At 57.5% G+C, this 14,826-nt stretch overlaps 2 protein-coding genes across 13 annotated transcripts in view; both read left to right on the top strand.

Annotated features, from left to right (window-relative positions):
* The window catches only part of MIER2 (MIER family member 2), a 993,207-nt gene that overhangs the window by 523,758 nt on the left and 454,623 nt on the right, over positions 1 to 14,826 (top strand). The gene's annotated exons all lie outside the window — the stretch shown is intronic.
* Positions 1 to 14,826, top strand: part of DAZAP1 (DAZ associated protein 1) — a 30,381-nt gene that overhangs the window by 11,885 nt on the left and 3,670 nt on the right. For 3 of the 12 annotated variants that reach the window (XM_030935061.1, XM_030935062.1, XM_030935066.1), the window contains exons 5-11: positions 1,224 to 1,334; positions 2,654 to 2,702; positions 6,133 to 6,215; positions 9,069 to 9,222; positions 10,210 to 10,239; positions 10,457 to 10,597; positions 12,609 to 12,776. In XM_030935061.1, coding sequence (XP_030790921.1) covers positions 1,224 to 1,334; positions 2,654 to 2,702; positions 6,133 to 6,215; positions 9,069 to 9,222; positions 10,210 to 10,239; positions 10,457 to 10,597; positions 12,609 to 12,776 — 736 coding nt within the window. Of the gene's footprint in view, positions 1 to 1,223; positions 1,335 to 2,653; positions 2,703 to 6,132; positions 6,216 to 9,068; positions 9,223 to 10,209; positions 10,240 to 10,456; positions 10,598 to 12,608; positions 12,786 to 13,824; positions 13,914 to 14,358; positions 14,823 to 14,826 lie in introns of those variants that run through there. The other 9 variants (XM_030935060.1, XM_030935058.1, XM_030935059.1 and 6 more) reach the window with 7 other exon arrangements.

Genomic DNA, 14,826 nt, shown 5'->3' on the forward strand with positions numbered 1-14,826 from the left:
GAATAGCACAAGGAATACCTGAATATACCATCTAGATTTATCCATTATTAATATTTTACCAAATGTATCTATATGTATTTACATCCATCTATGTCCACATACACCATTCCTAAGGACCGGAGGGTGCGTCTCCTAAAATGACAACCCCCACTGCACGCACCCACCGGCAGCATGCCCAAAAACGTCTGCAGGGAATCCCGTGTCATCTGTGTCTAGGCCATGTTCCCAGCTCGAGAATTGTTTCACAAGTGTTTCTCCTAGCTGGTTTTTTCATACTGGAATCCAAGGTTCTTATTCCATCTGGTTATTAATTAATCTCTCTAGTTTTTATTAAGATATAATGGGCACGTAGTAAAGTACACCACTTGATGGATTCTGGCCCACGCACACACTCGTGAAACCATCCCGATGGTCACGGCAGTGAGCACTCACCCCACACTCATGAAACCATCCCGACGTTCATGGCAGTGTGCACTTATCCCCAAAGGTTTATAGTCTCTTAATCCAAAGCAGTTGGGACATCTTAAAATATGATAAGCTTGGATAGGGAAAAAAAAAAAAAAAAAGGATGGTTGGTGGGTGGGATCAGGAGAAGAACAGCCCCAGCCCCAAGGGCGGCCTAGGAACTGGACCCGAGACTCCTGGCTCTGGCCGCCCAGTGCGCGACGAGGCCCGGGAAGTGGTGTCCCAGAGCAGGCGCCCTTGACCGTGGGAGGCTGGCAGAAGGGCTGTGGGGTTTGGGCCACTGCTTCACGTGGCTCCTGAGCTGCTGGAGGTTTCCGTAGTCATCTTTGTCACCTGCTGGAGAACTACAGCCTGAAATCCAGCTTCATCTCTGCTCATTTCATCGTTGCTGCTGCCTTTCTCCTGCCATCCTAAAGTCCCTGCCTTCACACTGGAGTGTTTTTCCACTTTGTAATGGTTGTAATTCAGAATAACTGAAGGCATGGCACGCACTGTGCTGTGTGTCAGTTTAGCTGAAGTTCAGCCTGGCAAAAATGCTAAATCCCTGTCTCCTTGGGTCTCTAGAAAAATGAGAAAGCATCTCAGGAGAGCCCAGTGTTGTTGGTTGCCCTTTGGACTTAGCAGGCTTGTGGAGTGTTCTGCTCTGGCTTTCAGCTGACTCTCAGAACCAGTGCGGATTGAGCTTTACGTCCTACGCAACTCGCGGGAGGGTTTGGAGAGTTCCTGCGTGAACTAACTGTCCTTCCCTTCTTCAACAGCAGAAAGGACCCAGGAGCGATAACAGTAAATCAAATAAGATATTTGTCGGTGGAATTCCTCACAATTGTGGTGAGACAGAGCTCAGGGAATACTTCAAGAAGTTTGGAGTGGTGAGTTTCTCCCCACCCCAGCAGCACTGTTGGGACAGAGCCGCTTCTGCTCAGTCCTCGGCCTTCTCGGGGCTGAAGTGGCGGAGCCGCAGGTGTGCAGGCCTTTCCGGCTGCGAGCTGTCTCTCTCTCATTTCCCTGACGCCTGCGCTCTCCAAAAAGACAGAAAGCCCAGCCTTTGCCTTCGTGGCCATTTCACGTCCCAGTAGAGTAGTTCTGCAGTGAATCAGCCTGACAGCCTTCAGGGCAGCCGCCCGATTGCATTGTGAACACCATGGGGTCAAGTGTCAGAGAGGGGCAGTTACACAGAAACGGGGTTTAGCGTGGCCTGGGCGAGCCAGCCAGAGCTGACTTTCCAGTGGGCAGGTGGGAAAATGCCCGAGCTCAGTTGAGCCTGGTGCCAGAGGGAGCTGGGACAGCCAGGAGTGGGCCAGTGGGGAGCCCTCCCAGTCACCTGAGGCAGGGGCGTGCGGTCACCCTGAGGTCCTGCTGGGACTCATGCCGTGCCCCGCAGGTCACACACGAGCCCCGCCCGCAGGACAGCCCTGCGTGCCCGGGTACCGCGCATGTTCATCGGCTGGTGCCTGAGGCCTGGGCCAGGAGTGAGAGGCCCCGAGCAGGACCTGGAAACACAGCCTCCGCCGAGGAGCTGTGTGTGGCTGCCCTGCCACTTCGAGTGAGGGCCGAGTGTGCCCTTTGCTTCCCGCGTTTGGGTGGGAAGGGCTTCTGTGGGGTCTCCTGGTTCCCGCGCGCCCTGCACTCACACGTGGCCTGGTTCCCGCCCGCCCTGCACTCACACGTGGCCTGGTTCCCGCCCGCCCTGCACTCACACGTGGCCTGGTTCCCGCCCGCCCTGCACTCACACGTGGCCTGGTTCCCGCCCGCCCTGCACTCACACGTGGCCTGGTTCCCGCCCGCCCTGCACTCACACGTGGCCTGGTTCCCGCCCGCCCTGCACTCACACGTGGCCTGGTTCCCGCGCGCCCTGCACTCACACGTGGCCTGGTTCCCACGTGGCCAGCATGGTTGGCCCTCCATGTCCCTCAGCACACATGTGAGCGGGGCCATGGGCAGCCCGGAGGCGGATATCCAGACGCCTGCCCTGGAGCTGCTTCTCCCTGCCTGCTTCTGGCCCTGGGAGTGTTGGCGCTCCCACCTTTCTCAGCAGCCCCATGGAGCAGCTGTTGCCCATGCACCTCCCCTGCTCAAGGAGGGCACGCCCTATGCTGAGAGTTTGGGTTTGTGGTAACAGGCTGTGCCCTCGGAAGAACACCCGCGGTGCTGGCTCTGGTGCCCGAGCTGACGCCACTCTCTCCTCCAGGTCACAGAGGTCGTCATGATCTATGATGCTGAGAAGCAGAGGCCCCGAGGTAAGGGCAGATCTCGTTTGTCCTCAGCCTTCTCCCTGCTCCTCCCTCAGATGGCAAACTATCTCACCCGCCAGGCACACACAGGTGGCGGCTGTAGCAAACAGCCTCAGGAAAGGACGATTTGGAGACAAATGACTAAAATGTGGGCTCCTCATGTTCACCCCATTCAGCCTGTCTGTGCTTCCCGAGGTCAGACGTCACACATTGTTTTTTGGCGTGTTTTTTTCAAGTTTTTATGACTTGATGTGAGTCCTGGCCTGGACTCTGTTTTTCACTGTCCGGAAGAGTGTGGTCCTCCTGCGTGTGACCTTCCTTCACCCTCGCCCGTCCTCCCAGCGTGGCCGCTCTCAGTTCGTGTTGTCAGCTGAGTCAGCCGGCTCAGTGTGGAGCTTGGACTTTCCGTGATCCATCCCATGCTTTTTTTCTTTTCTTTTCTTTTTTTTTTTTTTGGTTTTGTCCCCTCTCTGAAGTCAGCAGGGCAGGTGGGAGGAGGGGTGAGGAGTCACCTCAGGGCCTCCCCTCGTTTTCCCTCAGCTTCCTGCCCGCCCATCCATGCCGGTTTGTGGAGCTGGGACGATGGGCGCCCAGTTTCTGTGCCCCTTTTCCGTGGCTGCTGCTGTCTGTCCCGCCCGCCCGCATGGTTTTGGTTCATCCGCTGCTTTTGGCGGCCGCGTGAGCAGATCTGCAGCCTGGGTCTGCCCGCCGCGTCCGTGCCGCCCCCGCACCACCGGCCCAGGTCAGTCCGGGCAGCCCCGAGCGCCAGGTGGCGCCGCAGCATGCCCGCCATGCTGGAGCATAGTTTGCCATTTGAACCTCCCTCCCCACGGTTAGGAGCGCTCCTCCTCCATGTCGGTGACGCTGTTAAGTCTTAGTCGTAACTTAATTTAGACATACATGCTTAGTGACGTACTTAAGTGTTTCATAGTAAAGTACAGTGATGTTAAGTCAGCTGTTTTCCTTTTCTCTGTGAACTGTGTGTGATTAACGATCTCTCTTTAGATTTCTCTTCTCCAGGTGCTAAGTTATATCACACAGGTACAGGCCAGTCCCGCAGTCAGAGGAGGGAGCGGCTTTGCTCCAGTGGGGTGTAAACGAAGTTTCAGGTGTTTCTGTCCCGCTTCCTCAGTGGTGATGTCGCCTCTTGACAGCCGCATTCCTAGACAGCGCTCAGGGCGCCTCCCCCAGGACCCAGCGCCTCTTGCACTGTGCCCGGACCAGGCGAGCCCTGTGGTTTCAGACACTCCTGCAGTTTGCGAAAATGTCTACTTCTAAACATGTTGTTTCATTTTCATCACCGATGCCGTGTTCCAATACTGCCTCTGATCTCGGGAAACTTGAGTGCGCGGGAATCCGAGGGTTGCTTCTAGATCCTCCCGGTCCCCCTCCGGCTGCCCAGAGCTGGCGCCCCTTCTCCTTGCATCCTGTCCTGTCCCATGTGGACAGGACATGGCGAGTGTCGCTGAGTCCACACTCGTGTACGGAGCACTTCAGGGCCAGCGCGTGGCCACATGTCCTTCGCTGTTGGGCTTTGAAAGTGTCCCTTGGGTGTCAGGCGAGTGGAGGGCCAGAGAGACGCCGCGGTACTGCTTGGCGGGTCCTCCCAGAGAGTGTGTCCTCTTCCCTTGGCCTTTCTGCATCTTCTGAGATGGGTCTGTGTCCCCCTCCCCACCACCTCCTCCCTCTTCCTCTCCATTGACTGAAGGTCATGGCCATGTCCCTGTCGGGGACCCCGCCTGTGTCTCAGGCACACAGTGTCTGTGCAGGTCCCTGCTTGGACGTCCCACGTCTGCCCTCGGCCCGCCCGCTCCAGCCGCTGCCTCGTTCGCCTCTCACCCCCCTCAGGTCTTCTCCATCCTGCGCTCCTCTCGCTGTGTGCCTTGCCCTCCTGGTCCCTCCTCCTCCTCCTCCTCCTCCTCCTCCTCCTCCTCCTGTCAGGTTGCAGACACTGCGTGCACAACCACGCTCAGGTACACGCGTGTGCTCAGGACGGTGGGAGGCTCCTGAACCACAGTGACCTTTGTCCCCTCACAGTCTGAGCTGCCCTTTCTGCCCCGTTTCCATCTTTCCCTGCCCCCAGTTTTGCTTGTCCTGTTTCTGCCTGGTCCCGGCTACAGCAGCCCCGGTCCCTGTCTCTTCAGCTTGAGAGGCCCCATGGTGGGCCACTCCTTCCGGGGGCCCTTGCCTGCTCCCACCCCCACGGCCCTTCTCTGCCGCGCTCATTCACGCCTCACACCCGTGTCGCACTGTCCCCTGCTGTGTGGTGCTTTGTCACGCACCCTGTGCCTCTGGCGTGGGCAGCCCATCTTCAGCCCGGTCTCAGTTCTTCCCACGTCCATCTTTGTTCTGTGAGGTCTTGGGCAGCTGTCTGCCGCGCACTTCCATCTGGGGAGGGGCTAGTGCCGCCTGGGCCCCGCCTCGGGAGGACTGTGCTTGGCGGCGTCGCGCTCCACCCAGCCGGGGAGGCCTGGAGAGTCCAGCGCACTCCTGCGCCTAGAGGAGGAGACCCGCCCCGTTAGCTGGGGCCGCGCTCACCCCAGACCCACTAAACTTCGTTTATACTGCCACTCTTGTGTTTGGGAAATGCTAAATTTTTTTTGCCTTTAAAATTTTCTGTTTTGATCCCATGGTGCATCTCGCTCTTGCTGCTGACAGCAGAGTCTGACCTGCTGGAACCCGTTGTGGCCTGTATCTTTGTGCATTGTTTATCTACCTGTATATAATATGCATATATGCGTATGATATGACCTCTCCTAGGACTCCTTGGGCTTACCCAACAGTGTTGGGTAAGCCTAGCGAGGCACCAGCTATGATAGATACTGTACCTGTTAACGCTTTAGAACGATATATGGCTGCTGTCAGCACTAGCTGCAAAGCAAATTGCAAGCCAAGGGGGAGAATCCTGGGTTTCAGAGAAGCAGACACACATCCACGATGCACACCCCTGACTGAGGTGGAGCGTTCCACGTGGGCCCCCGGCCTGCAGGGTTCACTGGCAATCTCTCCACAGGCGAGAGCCAGAATATTCCAGCACGGGCCTCTGACCTGCCCCTTGGGGCACTTTGTCTGCCAGTAGTGATGGAGGTCCTGACCGTTCCACTGTCTCCACTGCTGCTTTCTAAAATGAGCTCCTTGTTCCAAATCTGTTCGTGACACGGAGCCCCAGCCCCAGGTGTCTGGGGCAGAGACTTGACTCAGGCCTCAGTCAGCAGAGCCGTCACTGGGAGTGCGGACGTCACCGTCTGTCCACTCCGTGTCCAGTCGAGTGGCGGCTCCTGGGGAGGGAGGCAGCCGCCCCAGGGGCCCGCAGCACCCCACACACAGCTTAGCTGAAACCCAAGGTCGATCCCTCGGCCCGTCCCTAATACTGTTCATCATCCTGTTTTGTGTCACAACACCCTGCTACCTTGATTCACTCTTCGTCGTTGGCTAGGTTTTGGATTTATTACTTTCGAGGACGAACAATCAGTGGACCAGGCTGTCAACATGCATTTTCACGACATCATGGGCAAAAAAGTGTGTAGTTGTAGTTTTATTTTACCTTAAGACCAAACCAAGTCTTAGGCAACTTAGGGGTTTCACTGGAAAGGAACATTCTCCTTCACAGAAAGGGTCGGGCGAGTTCGTCCTGTGAACCTTCACTGCCTAAGGTGGACCTGGGTCTGTAGACGTGAGGAGGGTCCCGTCCTTCCCGAGCACCCTTCCTGCGGGGTGGGCGTCTCCCAGCTTTGCTCCTGGAGCCCTTCCTCTGGGTGACCTGGGACTGGGGCGGGGGCTGGGGCTGGGCGGCTGTGGCGGTGTTGGGGCTGGCTCCAGTGAAACCGCAGCGTTGCCTCAGGCTTGGTTTCCACGACCACTCCTTCAGATGTCTGCAAATCCCCATTGTCCAACACTGACCTGTAATGTGATCAGCAAGGGACCTTTGAGAGCCCAGGTTCCGCTTAAAAATCGAAAGCACAGTGGAAACATCATGAAGGACTGGTTGTTTGAATTGGGTCACTTACTGTGGAACTCCGGCACCAGCCACATGCTCTCGGTAGTACTCAGCCACCATGCAGTCAAGTGACCTCTGGTTGTGTCATCTTCATACTGTGTTACCCCCGGAGGTGAGAGGGACAGGAGGCCACCCCCCCAACCCCAGGCCAGCCCTTGGAAGGTGTGTGTCAGAAAGGGGTCCCTAAATCCTTGTTTTACCTGGACCCTTGGAGGTTCTTGAGAAGTGGACTCTGAAATAAGTAACTGGTAGAAATTCTACAGTGTGGAACCTCTTGCAGTTAGCAAAAGCTTAGGGTCCCAAGTTTTCGCAGACTCTTGTCTTGGTCCTTTGAAACCAAGGAGCTCCGCTGGCTGTGCCAGGCCGCCTCACACACCGAGTGGGATTCTGACCCGGCCTCCCTGGTGTGGCAGCGTCTCCCGTTAACAGAAGAAGACGCTCAGCCCTTGGGACAAGGCTGTGGTGGTTTTTTCAATTAAAATGTCCTGGAGGGAGCGTCGCGCTCATTGTCTCCTGCCCCCGCCCTCTGCCCCAGCCCGAGGTCTCCATAGCAGAACTTTTTTAAAAACAGTAGCATGTGTAGTTATTTTTATATACAGGTGGCTTAGATTTGGTTGCAGACTTCATTAATTCCATTTGAACCCAACTAAAACAGGAGACACAATCCTTGTTCTGACATTCAGTGCAGCTTGTAGTTTAAAATTAGCATGCAGGCTGCATGGGTGCGCGACAGCACAAGCGGAGGTTCAAGGAGTCTGTGCTCAGTGTTTTAAGGGACTACAACACTGACACTTTGGGGAAAGCATGGTCTTGATCTGTGGGACAGAAAGTGCTCTGTACAGTGCACACACCTGCCGTCCCTGGGCAGCCCCCAGGTGCCCCCAGCCGTGACTGGTCTGCGCGAGCTCCCAAGCTGGGCGACCTCAGTGTGGGTCTCGCTTTCTAAGCAAGACAGTTGTTGGAGTCCAGCTTGCCCGGCGCCGACCTTCACTGGTTGGCTGGAGCGACACCGGCCCCTCGTGGGGATTTTCTGTCTGTACAGTGTTTGGTCCTGGGCGGTAATGAACCCTCCATGCCAGGTGACTCTGCATTGCTGCATTCAGATAGGAAAGGGTAAAAGAATTTTTTTTTTTTTTTTTTTTTTTTTTAAGTACAAGGACTGCTCTGCTTTGTAAGCAGGAACCACAGTCCCCTAAGGAGAGTGTGGGAAGACTCGTTAATTTGAGTTCTTTGAAACGGGTCCCTTGGTCCTGCTGTCGCATTGCCGTGAGCTAACGGGATCCTGTTCCCATCATAGGCAGGTCCTTGGGGCATTGGGCAGGTGGGGGCTTTGTGCCTCCACGGCTGCTGCTGTCTGTTCTCTAACAGGCAGAACTGAGGGATTCTGAACACCGGATGTGCAGCTCTCCAGACTGAGACCCCAAGGCCGGCTCCAGGCGGCTCCATTGTCTCTTTATTCTCATTACAGTTTATCATAAAAATAAGACAAATTCAGGATTTTCAAATGCTGAGGCAGCCCTGGAATTGGGGGAGCTTTGTGTTGTCAGTCTGCCCGTATTTTCAAGCAGGCATTAAAGGAAGGTCAGCCTAGAATAAGTAGGTCAGGCCTGCTCCATCCATTGTCCCCGGCCCTGCACCCTCCTCCTGAGAAGGCTGTGGCTCCTGACACGTGTAGAGAGCAAGGGCCCCGGGCTGCTGAGTGAACACAGTATGAAGATTGCTTACTGATCCAAATGTCCATTTTATTGCATGTTTGTTACTTTTTTTTGTTAGATGTAATGTAAGATTCTCTTACCACATCCATTCCCTCTGACATTATTTTTGAGTTAATTGAGATTCTTTAAGCGTTAGCCTGGGGAAGGTAAGTCTTTATCTTCCATTAGACATTTTAAATTAAAAAATCTAAGTAAAACACCAAGCGTGTTTCTCAGGTATGAGTTAAAAGCACAGGTGGGCGGGCTCTGAGCGGTCCAAAGGGCGATGAGGATGCCGATTGCTGGGGAGATCCTGGTCCCTTTTTGTCCCCGTGTTTTCAAGAGGAAGGAGGACACTGCCATTTGACTGAGTGAAAGACCCTTCTTCACGCAGGAAAGCCCCGAGGGCTCTGGGCTCGGTCCTGCTGCCCGCAGCGGGCGGGCTCTGTGTCTTGCAGTTGGATCTGTTGTACCTGAGAAACATTTTTTAAACAGAAAAATTCAACACAAAAAAAATTTTTAAGAAAAAACTGCTACTGGCCTAAATAAGGTTTATAGTTAAGTATTTAGTCTTAAGTTGTAAGATGCTAAGTGTAGTCGTAAGTTACCCGAGGGTGTGTCTAAGGGAAGGGGGTGCTGGGACCAGCAGCCTTGCCCTAAACCAGAGCTCGGTTTGTTTAGGTGGAAGTTAAACGAGCTGAGCCTCGGGACAGCAAGAGCCAAGCGCCGGGACAGCCAGGTGCCAGCCAGTGGGGGAGCAGGGTCGTGCCCAACGCTGCCAATGGCTGGGCAGGCCAGCCCCCGCCCACGTGGCAGCAAGGATATGGCCCGCAAGGTAAGGCCGGAGCAGAGGTGCCTGTGGGAAAATTCCCCTTCTCAGACTCGACCTAGGCGTCCTGGGCTCTGCTGTCACTGTGGCCTCCACACCTCTGCTGTGCATGCACAGAGCCGCTGTTGGCAGAGCTGACACAGCACAGTGTCCTTGAGCCCCCACGAGGTGCCGACTGAGAGCCAGCTCCTGGGCAGCACTCACAGCCTCCTTAGTAGCGGGGTGGCCATGGCTTAGGTGCCCGTCCAGGGCCTGGGACTCGCTGTCATGGGGAAGAGCTGCAGTGAGCGTCTACCTCGCGATCGTGTGCCACAGTGGGTCTGAGCATAAAACCCTGAAAGGGCTGGTATTGCCAAGCTGAGCTCAGAATCAAGGTGCTGTCCCCAGGGGGCCATGAGGACCTGGCAGGCTTTGGATCTTTGCCACCTGTCCGTTCCCTCTGCAGTGCCATGGGCCCTCTGTGGCTAGGCCCATGTGTGGCCAACCTGCCCCCCTCGGAGCTTCCAGCAGCCACAGAACCCCTGGGCTTGGCCGCAGCCTGACCCAAGTTGCAGGTCAGGGTTCCACATGCACCTCATCCGGGTCCCGAGACTGGCTTCCCTGCACCTCATCTAAAATCTTACTCTCTGGAGCCTCCCCTGTTGGAAACTCAGAGCTGCTGTGGGACGGTTGCTGCCCTGTCGAGGGTTAGAAGTCAGGTTTCTCTGGGTTCCTCAGGTGGGGCCAGGAGGTCACCCGTGCTCCAGTCAGCAGACACAGTGCCTGCCGCCTGTCAGGGCACAGAGGAAAGTGGCTTCAAAGCTGTTCTACGGGGGTGGGGCGGGGGAGCCTCTGCTCAGCGTTCAGGGGCCTTTGCCCTCAGGACAAACGGGCTCTGAGCACAGGAGGCTCCAGGCTCGGTCCCAGCCCGACGTCCATGCTCTGCGGCTCCTTCTCTGCGTCGGGCACCTGGGTGGACATGGCGCCAACCTCCTCTTCTGTTCTCTTATCTAGGAATGTGGGTGCCAGCAGGACAGGCGATCGGTAAGTCCTTGTTTATAGAGCAAAGGCGGGGACAGAAGCCACATGGCAGGCTGACTGACCAGGCGTCCTGGGGCAGCCAGCAAAGCCTGGTTCCTGTGTCCTGAGTGCTAGAGGGGAAGAGGGTGAGGGGCCTCCTGGGGCCCTGGCAGGCCTGGGTCTGGTTGTGGCCAGGCTGTGTCCAGCGCTCTGCCCATCGCCCCTGTACTGTGTGTTTCAGGTGGCTATGGACCGCCCCCTGCAGGAAGAGGAGCCCCCCCGCCACCCCCACCGTTCACCTCCTACATCGTATCCACCCCTCCTGGAGGCTTTCCCCCTCCCCAGGGCTTCCCTCAGGGCTATGGTGCCCCGCCACAGTTCAGTAAGTCTAGGGGGCCTGTGGAAGGGCCTCCCGCCTGCTCCAGAGACACCACGTGGTGGGCGGGGGTGATGGGGAGTCTTATGTTACACGTCCGGCCTCAGCCACAGGGAAAGCCATAGGTGGGGTGCCGGCTGGTCAGCAGGTCAGCTGCCACCAGGCCCTTCACCTGCAGATGGGCTCTGTTGCGCGTGGCCTCGCTGGTTATGCTAAAGGGCGACCCGGGCTCCTGCGGGTTGGAGAACTCACTGCAGGAAGTCTGCCCAGTTCCACAAGCTCCCAGGAACGAGCCTGCCTGACTTCGTCCTCATGCCTGTCAGGATTGTCGCACTTTGTTTAGGGTGCACAGCTCTATCCTTTTTTTTTTTTTTTTTTTTTTTTTTTTTTTTTTTTTTTTGAACGGGTCTCACCCGGTTGCTCCCGGTTACAACTCCTCAGGAGTACTGGAGCCTGCGCCTGGACTCGCTCTGCTCTCAGCCCTGGTACTTCAGGATTGTATGGCATTTGTTTGAGGGTGCACAAGCTCTAATCCTTTTTTTTTTTTTTTTTTTTTTTTTTTTTTTTTTTTTTTTTGAGACGGAGTCTCGCTCTGTCGCCCAGGCTGGAGTGCAGTGGCGCCATCTCGGCTCACTGCAAGCTCCGCCTCCCGGGTTCACGCCATTCTCCTGCCTCAGCCTCCAGAGTAGCTGGGACTACGGGCTCCCGCCACCTCGCCCGGCTAGTTTTTTGAATTTTTAGTAGAGATGGGGTTTCACAGTGTTAGCCAGGATGGTCTCGATCTCCTGACCTCGTGATCCACCCATCTCGGCCTCCCAAAGTGCTGGGATTACAGGCGGAGCCGCCATGCCCGGCCTCACGAGCTCTCGTTTTTTACTAATTTTCCTGCACACGTCATGTAATTACAGAGCTGAGTGTAAGATCAGCCGACACACCCAGGGTTTTATTTTTTTGTTTTTGTTTTGTTTTGTTTTTTGTTTTGAGATGGAGTTTCACTCTTGTTGCCCAGACTTGAGTGCAGTGGTCCAGTCTTGGCTCACTACAACCTCCGCCTCCTGGGTTCAAGCAATCATCTTGCCTCAGGGTCCTGAGTAGCTGGGATTACAGGTGCCCGCCACCACGCCCGGCTAATTGTGTATTTTTAGTAGAGAACAGGTTTCACTGTGTTGGTCAGGTTGGTCTCGAACTCCTGACCTCGGCACACCCAGAATTTTAGACGGGCCCCCAGGGTGGGGCCTTCGCACCCTCCGGTAGAGAAGAAGGGACACGGGCCATACGTAGGGTGTCCTTTCTAGGAGTCTTGCGTCCCTTACCTGCCTACCAGGGATTGCGCCTCACAGCATGCAACCAGCAGGAATGGTATCATGATCTGATTTCACCTGCAGTCCCTGGCCCTGGGGGTGTTTTACAGTTGGGGCATATCACAGTGTGAGCTAGTCCTGTCTGGGGGGCTTGGAGGCTCCACATGGCCATGGCACAGGAGCAGGCAGTTCCGTCCTCTGGCCTGGATCAGGCTGTGCACTTGGAGGCCCGTGGGCCAGATGACTGATAGGAGGGGAGCTGGGTAGAACCTCGGCCCACCTGATGTCCAGCAACAGAGGGCAGGGCAGCAGCACCTCAGGCCCGGCAGCCCCTTCCAAGCATGTCAGGATGCGCCCTTGCCTGTGCTGGCAGCTTCCTAAACATGGGGGCTGGGCATGGGGGCAGGTTTTTGTCTGAAGGAGCGATTTTGCTGTGGGGTTACTTGCTCCTTGAGTTCTTGTCTGAGGCCCACCTGGCGGCTGCTCCGAGAGGAGTGAGGCAGCCCTGCTGCAGCTCAGCATCCCGCCATGCACCCAGGAGCATGTGTTTCCTGGGGCGAGTGGCCCAGGACCGTGGCTCTGTGGTCCATTCTGTGGATGTCTACAAGGCCTGGGCATTCTGTGGGTTTGGGTGGCAGTGCCGTCTGGGCAGCTCCTGCTGGTCTGCCCCCAGCTGCACAACATATCTTGTGCCTTGCTCTCTGGTGCCTCTGCAGGTTTTGGCTACGGGCCTCCACCTCCACCGCCAGATCAGTTTGCCCCTCCGGGGGTTCCTCCTCCACCGGCCACTCCCGGGGCAACACCTCTGGCTTTCCCACCGCCTCCATCTCAGGCCGCCCCGGACATGAGCAAGCCCCCGACGGCTCAGCCAGACTTCCCCTATGGTCAGTATGGTAAGTGGTCTCCTGCCATGCCGCATCCCTGCTGGCCCCGGGACCCTGGGCACGGCCTGCCTTCTCCTGCTTCCTTCCCCTGCTGGACGCCCCCCAGCCTTTACCTGCTGGGAAAGGAGAGAGGGAGGTGCAGGGGTTGTTGGAGAGACCTCGTGGCAACTCCGGCCCCAGCAGAAGGGAGCGCAGGAGTCTTGGTCGCAGCAGAGCATTCGTCGCAGAGCGGGCGTCGCAGGGCCTGCATGTGTGGGAACCTGAGTGGTGACTGGGTCAAGGGAAGTGGGTCCCAGGAGGCTGTGATCACTGTCTCAAGGTTGAGGCCCTTGGTGTGGGTCCCGCGGGCACTGGCCCCTTGGTGGGTTCCAGTTGCTGACGTCATCAGCATTCTGCTGGGTCCAGACCCCGCTTGGGGTAGAAGCCGGGTCTATAGCAGGCGTGGCCTGGATGTGGGCTTCGCCCTGGGCTGGATGGCTGTCGTGGCTTGGATCTGCCTGGACGTGATCTGTAGGCAGCGCATGTGCTTCTGGGGCAGGAGCTTGTGGGGGACAGGGTCAGCACGGGTCAAGGTCTGCATGTTTGTAGTTCTCGCCCTGCACCGAGCCAGGAGTCACAGCAGCCTTGCTCAGGATCAATGCGGTGGCCTCAGTGGGCAGGGTTCCAGCCACGGTCAGCTCCTTTAGCACCAGGGGTCATTCACAAGCAGGGTTTGAGAACATGGGGCACCTGTCTCCAGGTGGCCACGGGCTTCTGGGGTGCCTGTGAACACGCTTCCTTGAGGCCTGGTGGAGGCCGGGGCGTGGGAGTTGTGTTTGGCTGAGGTGCCTGCCCACCCACCTCGCATGGCTCTGGTTACCCTGCCCCCACGCCCAGGCCTTGGGCCGAGGTTGCCGCATGTGTGGGTTCTTGACCCACCACCAAACCCTGGCGTGTCTGAGACTGGCAGGGGGGCGTGAGGCGCCCGGTTGGGGCGTGGCGTGTGTGTCAGCCGCTGCTCTTGGTGGCGGCTGCTTGGGTTGGTCACCCCGGTCTCGTCTCTTGCCAGGCCTGGGTTCCTATTCTCCAGCCCCGCCGGGCTGCGGCCCACACTTTGTTTACAGTCTTATGGTCAGGCTGAGCAGTGATGTGGCCTAGGTAGGTGCCGCCTCCTTCTCCAGGGTCCTCCCACCCGCCTGCACCGGGAGGTGGACGTGGCTTCCTCTGCCGTCCCGGGCGGGGGTGGACGCTGGCGGTGCCCTCTGGGAAGGGGCCCTTGCCGGTGCCAAGACATTGGCCACAAGCCTTCAGCGGGCCCAGGATCCCCCAGAGAGAGCCCACGCCCACCCGTGCCCATGTGCACCCGACTGGGAACCCAGAGGTCATGGGAGGGGCTTCCTGCCAGGTGTGCAGTGGGGTGGGGAGCAGCCCGAGCAGCTCTGTCCTTATGAAGACATCGCTGTCCACGCTCCTGAGGTCGGCTGTGTGGGCCGGACGGGCTGCAGGGTATTCTGGCCCCTCAGCCAGTGGTGTCACTGGGGCAGTCAGGTTGGGCCCAGAGACCCTCTCCTGACACGTGCCACCAATGGATGTGCCCTGACAGGAAGGACAACGTGGGGTCTGGTCTGCGATGGAGGGGCAGGCCCTGTATCGCTGCAAGGGCCCATCAGGGGTTTTCTGAAACTCCAAGAGCCAGCTTTGTAGAAGCCCTGTCCGCCGTGGTACCTCGGGGCATGTGTGTCTCCAACCCCTGAGGCTTCTCCAGCCTCCTCTCGCCCCCACCCCCAACCACGTCTTCGGGATTGAACAGGGAAGCAGCGAGGTTATGTGGGCCATGAGGGCTCTGGAAGCCACTTTTCTCTGTGTGCGCCCTGCTCACGTGATTCTGAGGGAGAAAACACGCCCAAGGCTCCTCTCTCTGGCCCAGGTGCTGGCCTCAGAAGGGCCCCACCCCACCCTGTGGGGCCTGTGGACTCAAGGCGGGCTCGGCGGAACTGTGTCCAGGTGGCCACGCTCGATGGCAGTGCCAACTGCCCAGGGACTGCCCCGAGCTCACAGGACTCTCTCCCCC

The sequence above is a fragment of the Rhinopithecus roxellana genome, chromosome 8, assembly GCF_007565055.1.
Source record: "Rhinopithecus roxellana isolate Shanxi Qingling chromosome 8, ASM756505v1, whole genome shotgun sequence".
Taxonomy (NCBI): Eukaryota; Metazoa; Chordata; class Mammalia; order Primates; family Cercopithecidae; genus Rhinopithecus; species Rhinopithecus roxellana.